General features: G+C 41.5%; 1 protein-coding gene across 2 annotated transcripts in view; it reads right to left on the reverse strand.

The window, feature by feature from the left end:
- Window positions 1–8,123, reverse strand: part of ntm (neurotrimin) — a 135,972-nt gene extending 127,849 nt beyond the window's left edge. The window contains exon 1 of one of the 2 annotated variants that reach the window (XM_031871617.1): window positions 7,638–8,123. In XM_031871617.1, coding sequence (XP_031727477.1) covers window positions 7,638–7,810 — 173 coding nt within the window. In that variant the 5' untranslated portion in view covers window positions 7,811–8,123. The remainder of the gene's footprint in view (window positions 1–7,637) is intronic. The other variant, XM_031871616.1, reaches the window with a different exon arrangement.
- Between the last annotated feature and the right edge of the window lie 506 nt (window positions 8,124–8,629).

Raw genomic sequence — 8,629 nt, forward strand, 5'->3', positions numbered from 1 at the left:
CGCAAGTGGTATTACTTAAGTACTTATGTTACGTGACAAATAAATCAATGGTCACTGTCTTAGTCAGTTAGTTGCAACTTCACAACTATATGCTACTTAATCCTAAGAACTGCTCCTTTAAAAATGATTGTGTTAACAATTTTTCTGCTGCCCCCAAGAGGCCAAAATGCATTTAAGGATAAGGTTCTACTTACTGATATTCTTAATAATTCTAGTGAATGCTCTGTATGTGTAGGGTCAGCCATCTGTCTATACATTCTGCATTTCATAATAGATCGGTGCATTTTGCTGATGAAATAAGCAAGAAAACAGGTAAAAACTATTCAAATATCTCTAAAATGCACCACATTTAAATCATGGTGAAATCCACATGCTGTATACAAACAAGCAGAATAACCACATTGCATTGTGCTACAATCCTTTCATACTGAATGATATAAAATGATGATTGTTCAGACTGACTTCAGTCCCTCTTTACCTCTTAGGCTCACTAGGAGAAAAAGCAACAAAAAACCCCACATCTCCCAATGTTTAATCAAATAAGAAAAATGCTTTCAGCTATATTACAACTCTATTAGAAAGGACTTTATAACTGATGAAATTGTACAGTGATCCTATTCTGCTGCCATTCTTGCTATCAGAGCCTTTTTATTTTGACGTTGAAAAGCCCTTTCTGGGACAGTAACGTGAAGACAATAAGTGAAAACGTGGGGCTGATGGATGAAAGCCTTGCTAGACGGTGCAAGGTGAAAGAAAATGGAATTACAGAGAGAATCGTTAGCATCCCTCTGTGAAATCAAATTATCAGCTTTCCAATATTGGCCCATGGCATCGGAGGAATGAAATGAATGTCCTCTAGAGAGCCACGTTAACTCCAAACATGGACTGGATGGAAAAATCTTCATCGGTGATAGTTCCATTCACAACACCGCTGCATGTACTCTTATATGCAACAAGTTAGAAGACGCATATAAGAATAGCAGTGGTGGGCCGTCAGGGCCAGCTAAGCCTTCTCTGCTGGCCTAAACAGAATCACAAAGTTTAGCTATTTTATAATTAAAAATTTTTTCACAAATACACTACATGTATTCTAAATATTTTTCCAATTATCTTATTTTCTCATTGCACAGCTACTGTCTTCCTCAGTTGCTCTGCTTCCAGCACAGCTTGTTTTAAGTAGAGCTTTTATCCAATCAGATTTCACCTCTGTGTCTCTAGGTAAGAAGAGAGACCAGAGTTCCTCCAGGTAGACTTTGCAGTTTAAGTAAATGGGGACGATATTGTTGATTGTCATAGTCTTCAACCAATCAGATCTTTAGTTTGACGTTGGACGTATTCTTTGACATGTCAGAGCTGTCTAGGTGGCCTACAACTATGTAAGCATTAACGTGCAGCTCAGCATTAACATGCGCCGTGATTGGTCAGTGGGCTAGCGTGACTGTTGTGAAGCAGAAAGCTAGCTAGCAGAAGTTAGTAGTAGTAAGAGTTCACGTTGAAAGATAAGAAGTTATGACATTTTTATAGTTTTGTTTGGTGTCGATTCTTTTTTTTTTTACCTAGCTTTGTTTTTTTATCACTCAATGGCTGAAGGAGGAGAAGTGGATTTGGTGGCGGAGTTACTGATAATGCCTTTCTGGAGAAGGACATTTCCAGAAAAGCTGGACATCGTATCAAAGGGTCGGTCAACCCCACAGCTAGCAGCTCTGACCCAGCATGGAAAAGGATTTGTACGAACGGTATTTCTGACTAACAGCGTCTGAGAAGCGTTGCACATTTTATGGCTAAGAATGTGTTTCATTTGCAACTGAGCGTCTTGGTGTTTGGAGCTATTTGGAGCTACGCTATGCTAATTTGAGGTGGCTAACCAAGGCACCATAGCACGACAGGACACTTACAAGCTACGGTGCTTTTGAAAACTTTAGCTGAGACCCGAGTGGATCTACAACTCAACGAATACATTCACAGGACGACTCTGGCTGGAACTGAACCGCACCGATGTACTGTACAACTGCGCCATTGAACTCTTTGTCAACAAAGAAAGGAGGATGGACTTTGTCTTTAAGTGAACAGCAGCTTTGGTAAGTGAACTGCTTTTGTGTTTTTACATCTGCAGTAGCGTTACTACTGTGTTCATTTGTCTATGGTGTCGTTTTTATGATATGGTTAATATTGTTCCCTCTGATGTGAATAATATTTGAATGGTGCTCTTGAGTGTGTGGATGGATATGTGTTTTAGCGCTGCAGTGTTGCTGGATTGATTTGTCATACTTTGTTGTCATATAAATATATGTGACTGGTTCTTGTGAGTTTGTTCTTGTTATTGTGTTAATTACATTGATTCTGACTATATGCATTGTCTGTTAATGACGAAGCATCCCGTCATGCGCGGGGTTAGGGTCGGACATTTGATTCTCTGTTTGAGGTTTTCTTTTCTTTTACAAAGCAAGAATTATGGTCTGGAGAAATGGGGATTGTGTGGCGATTGCTTTAGCCCTGTTTGAATCAGGAGGGAACAGCTAAACGCTGCGGGGAGAGTGTAGCGTGTGTGCTGCTGTTGGATTTTCTGCTAAGCTAGTTTAGCGTAGCCTCTCAGAACACACGCGCCGTACCAGAGTACATACAATGTTTTGCTTCCGGGGTGGGCGTGTCAGACAGCATGTTGTCTGTGACGTTGGGTGGGTTGCCAGTTTGAGTGCAGTGGCTCCACCGAAAACATTATATTTCCCACAATTTAAGCTTCTGCATTTTCCAAATGCACTAGTATTATTCAAACGTATTGTTCGGTTTGTAAGCCTCGTACCGAACAGTTTAATATGAATACGTGTATTGTTACACCCCTACAAACAAATAACCATAGCTGTGGCATCATAATGAGGTTATTATGAGGTGGTTCAACTGTAGTAGGACAGTACAGAAGGCCCAGGTATAAAATGCACGGCCCGCCACTGAAGAATACACATTCACACACTTTTATACATGCAAACTAAATATCAAAGCATTTAAAAGTGTGTCCCTGTTCGGAACAAAGCCTCATTCCTGAAACATTTAACCTGAATCCTTAATGCATTCATCGGGCGACAAGGAGAGAAAGGAATAAATGTTAACATGATGTGATTCTGAGACCAGCATGGTCTGTGCAGGTAGATAAGCGTCTCAGGAGGTTGGCGGCTCACCTCGGCCACTGTGGTGACATTCATTAATCGCAGTCTCAAGAGGCAGCATGTCTCTTTTTAAATCCATTTGAATGGACAGAGCCTTGGGAAATTAATGTGCTTCTCATTGAATCCAGTTAGAGTCTGTTTTATGTCAAACAGTGCTGTGCATTTATTATAGTAGACAATTTATTATGGATGGAGATTCAGTCACTACTTAAAAAAGAGTTAATAATTTGCTTTTGTGGTGTGGTGGTGTGGTCTTTGTGAAGTAAGCTCAGCTCAATCCGTCAGACAGAAACACTTCCCTCATCTAGTTCTGGGTGCAATCAAACGGCATCACAGCTAAAAAATCATCTTCTCCAGACACGCTATGCTTCTGGCTGTGCAGTATGTAATCAACATAAAGGAATACAGTTGCATTTTTTCCGAGTCCAAGACAAACTATCTCATGCAGAAAATTCAAATATAAAATTAATATGAATATAGGCTGCAACTTTTTTCACTTTGCCTCGCTTTACTTAGATATATTTCAGAAATATATTTTAGTTTAGGTATTGTATAGTCTATTGATGAAATAGCATGAATCACTATGAGGAGGCAAATGAAAACAATTCACCAGAGGCAGGGATATATAGAGCAGAGGGGGGAACACCCTCCCCCACCCACTGTATGTGCCCATACATACTGTAATCTCTCCACAGGAGGTTTAATCAGGGGATCAGCTGGGGAGTGACAGCTCAGATCACATAGAGATAAAGTGATAATTAGTGATATTTATTCATCAACTCCACAAATTAGGCCACAGCCCTGAAAACCACGCGGACAGGAAGGAAAGGGACAGCTCTGGCTTTCATTTAAAATCTGATAGCACCCTCAGTTTTGGCAGTTGTCAAATTGGGCAACAGGAGCTTGTTAGCACAGAACACAACAGGGCTAGTGAGTCTCACGTCTATAACACCGATTGTGACAGAGCAATGCAATACATCCTAATTATCCAGGCACTATAAAGGTAATACAAATTGGCTGAGCAAGCTAACGGAGGGTGGCCTGTACCTACACGTAGGCTATAGCTAATACTTTAGGCTTTTACCCTGCTCTTATATCCCATGTGCTTCATATGTGCTGCTGAACTGTCATGCTCCGTCTCTCCACTACCCTGTAGAAAACCACTCACAGTTTTGTGTGCGCTAAATACAGATGACTTAAAGGTCATTGTGGGCATCAATCAGGATGTCAGCTGACTAAATATTAACAGAGTGAAAAGGAGTCTGCAGTGAAGTATTAGAAGCCAGTCTTGACTAGCTGGCAGGCAGCCTGATCACACTGGATAGTCCACTGTCCTGGCTTCAGTTGGTCCCAGGAGCATATGGAATAATACGGTAAGAAGGACTACAGATCCTTGAGTGAAATGTATCAGTGCTGTTTAAAATGCCAATAGTTTTATGGATTAAACAAACATAATATTACCTGCAGTCAAACGCCATGCAAACATGATCCGTACGATTACTGACATCAACATCAGACACATAAATCCCCTACAAACGCAACAACTGCAGTTGTTATCCATTGCCAAGATCCCTTCCATCTTTGAAAATAAAAAGAGCCTGACTTTATGGGCAACTAGACAGCTGGACAGCATTACAAGTTGAGCATCCGGCCTCATAAGAGCATGCGCTTTAGATTCAAATGCCGTTTCAACCCAGGTGATGGTATGAGTGGGGCACTCACCAACAAGATGAAAGCAAAGTACAGCCATCAATGTAGGACTGAAACGGCCATTACTACTCAGCCTAGAGGAGGGATGTTCAGACCTGCCGGTCCCATTGACCTGAGTACGGCTGAACAGTACATGCCAACAGGGATGTGATGATCTACAATACGAGCTTGATGGTGCAGGCCGGCTTACATACACAGTAGTAACATGCAACTGATCAGAAAAAATGATGAGCTTTGATGGTGTAAGATACAGCAGACACATGGGATTGTTGCTGATTTGTTCTCTGCTACAGTTTACAGACTGCTGCTACGGACCCGGCAGTGTGCTGTCCTCCTTCAGGACCACAGACCCGGCAGTGCGCTGTCCGTGGTCCTGAAGGAGGACAGCAGTGTGTTGTCAATGGTCCTGTAGGAGGACAGCAGTGTGCTGTCAATGGTCCTGAAGGAGGACAGCAGTGTGTTGTCAATGGTCGTGAAAGAAGACAGCAGTGTGTTGTCAATGGTCCTGAATGAGGACAGCAGTGTGTTGTCAATGGTCCTGAATGAGGACAGCAGTGTGTTGTCAATGGTCCTGAATGAGGACAGCAGTGTGTTGTCAATGGTCCTGAAAGAAGACAGCAGTGTGTTGTCAATGGTCCTGAAGCAGGACAGCAGTGTGTTGTCAATGGTCCTGTAGGAGGACAGCAGTGTGTTGTCAATGGTCCTGTAGGAGGACAGCAGTGTGTTGTCAATGGTCCTGTAGGAGGACAGCAGTGAAGGCTGAAAGTCAGGACAGCACAGTACTCGACTGGAACTGTCAAGTACTTCAACAGGAGCCTATTACTATGGTCCCTAGTGTGCTTAGAATACAAAATGTGTGTTATATAACATTTCTATTTATTATGAGTTCATAAGAAATATATAGTCTCGCTAAAGATGATAGGTGAGTATAGATTACACAAATACTCATCCAAGAGGATAATTCTTACAGGGTGAATTCTGAGTTATTCATTCTGATCCCTATTTTCCCACGTTTTTCAGACTAAGTGACAAATGTTTTTCTGAGTTGAAGTCTCGTTATAAAATCATTCAAGAGGGTTAGGACTCATCCACATTGTCCAAATAAGCTACATATTCAGCCATGGCATTGAAAATATTTAAGATAATACTAAGCCACGCTTTTTGTACTCCAAAACAACATTCCTCTCTCCAACTCTCACTCACGTTTCCTCCATTGTCTTCCAGCAAAAAGTCACATCTCGTGAGATTTGAGAACGAGATTTCCCCTTGAGCGAGACTTAGTTAAACACAATAATAAACAGACCAGATCTAGCAAAAGGTAACGAGAAAAAGTTTTATTTTTCTTTCCATAATATTGTCAGACACTTAAAATAACAATCTTAGCCTGTCAGTGGAAATAAAGCACTTTCAGTGGATGTATATTAGTGAGTGAGTGTGCACCTCTGTGTCTGTCCACTGCTAATCTGGCATTCTGCTGCAGCAAACTGCATAATATTTTGGGTGGCCAGTTATGGCTGCATACTCGAGGACCTCTCGTGATTGCGGTGACTCACACTTTCTTAAAACACCTTTTACTGCATCTTTTATACTGCCATTGACCGCATGCTGACTCCTCACTCACTACTCTTAGTGATACCACAGCTGAGTGAGTCTCCGACCCCCTGCTGCGGCTTTGCGTCCAGAGACACGATAGAAAACCATAGACTCTATGGGGAAAAGAAGTTTGCCTACTCTTATTATTTGGGGTCTATGAGAACTACGCATACAGCTGAGTGTGGTTTGTGTTCATTCAATCACACAACACAGCAGTGGTTGTTGCAGGCACACCTGGTGGAGATCAGCACTACTGAGTGCACCTTTCTAGTTGTGTAATCAAGTTGTCTTAAATATTAATTATGTTATTTTGTTATCACAGGCCTGTGCCATTTAGACATATCCTGCATCATGTGGGTGTTTAAGTCCAACCTAAAGTGAAACTAATGAAAATGACTGTCAGCAAGAAAAGCCTGGTGTTGTGTAGACAGCCTCAAACACACTTCCTTGTCACTCTCTTTAAACTCGTTGCTACGGGCTCATCCATCGCCACGATGTGAAAGCAAAACAGCAACACTTGAACTGTTAACGCTGCCCCATGCCCTCCGCCTCCTACACATCACATCTTACCAACTATTGTATAAAACCCTTCCTTTGGCCGTTGTGATTATTGCTGCACATTTCCCGACAGCACTTGAAAGCAACATAAATCCGTCTGTGTCCAGTAAGCCTCTGAGGACGTAGAGGAGGGGAAAGGTCACCGCAGACAACCTCCCGCCCTGAGGAATTGCTAGTCAATCCATCTCTACGCCCACAGCATTTATTGTATGTGTGATTTGTTTTCTTCTTTTTTCCACCTCGCATATCCTCCCTCCCTCCATCCCTCCTCAACACACACTGCCTTTGCTCTTCCTCTCCTAATAGAAGCGCACTTTTTTTCTCCCCTCCACCTTTAGTTCTGCACCGTCACACAACAATTAAAAGCGCCAAATCCCTCGTGAACAGCGCTACAGATTAGAAGAGTATCGCTTCTGAATTGAGTGTTTTCCACGGACTAATCCTCTGAAATCCCCCCTTTTTTTGTCCAACGGCGGGAACATGATAAAACAGACACACTTCAGCCACGTCTGTTTCTCCCCTCACTAAACACTGCAGGCAGCGTTCAACTTCAGCGGAGATAATTCAGAGGCAGCAGCGGCGGATAAAATGGATAAAAAAGCAGCACGGACTCACCTGAGAAAGACCGTCTCTCCTTGTCGGACGGTGATGTTGTCCATCACTTTGTTGTCGGATTGAGAATCCCCTTGGCTGCGGACCGGCAACCCTGCAGGCACAATAAGCAACATCTTCAGAGAGAGAAGAAGTGTGCGTTTGGAAAGAGCGACAAAGTATCCCCGGACAGACATCGTCTTCAGCCGAGAGGTGTACAAAAAAATCCCACAGCGATGAGTCACTTTTTCGTCCCGTAAACGGTCCCGTGGAGATTATTTACCCCCAGTTCATCAGTGTTAATCCAAATCTTGTCGCCGGGTAGCCACGGTGTGCAGGGGAGGAGACACACATCCAGACTGCACTGTAACATCCACTGTTTACTGGTAGCTTTTTAGAAGGACAGGAAAAAATAAAAGAAGCTTCTTCACAGCGGCTGGTGGTGTTATTTCACCAAGTTCTCTACCATAAGAAGACATAAAGAACCTGCCTGCTTCACGGGGCTATAGTGTAGTGTGGTTTTATATTTATTTTTAATTGCTTTGTGTTACTTTGTAGTTGTGTTGTGTATATTTATATTTACTTTATGTCTCCTTGTAGTTGTGTTGTATATATTTATATTTACTTTATGTCTCCTTGTAGTTGTGTTGTATATATTTATATTTACTTTATGTCTCTTTATAGTTGTTTTGTATATATTTATACTTACTTTATGTCTCTTTGTAGTTGTGTTGTATATATTTATATTTACTTTATGTCTCTTTGTAGTTGTGTTGTATATATTTATATTTACTTTATGTCTCCTTGTAGTTGTGTTGTATATATTTATATTTACTTTATGTCTCTTTGTAGTTGTGTTGTATATATTTATATTTACTTTATGTATCTTTGTAGTTGTTTTGTATATATTTATATTTACTTTATGTCTCCTTGTAGTTGTGTTGTATATATTTATATTTACTTTATGTCTCTTTGTAGTTGTGTTGGATCTCTTTGTAATTGTTTTGTCTTTGTGG

The sequence above is a fragment of the Anarrhichthys ocellatus genome, unplaced genomic scaffold (assembly GCF_004355925.1).
Source record: "Anarrhichthys ocellatus isolate YVR2014 unplaced genomic scaffold, GSC_Weel_1.0 scaffold59, whole genome shotgun sequence".
Classification (NCBI taxonomy): domain Eukaryota; kingdom Metazoa; phylum Chordata; class Actinopteri; order Perciformes; family Anarhichadidae; genus Anarrhichthys; species Anarrhichthys ocellatus.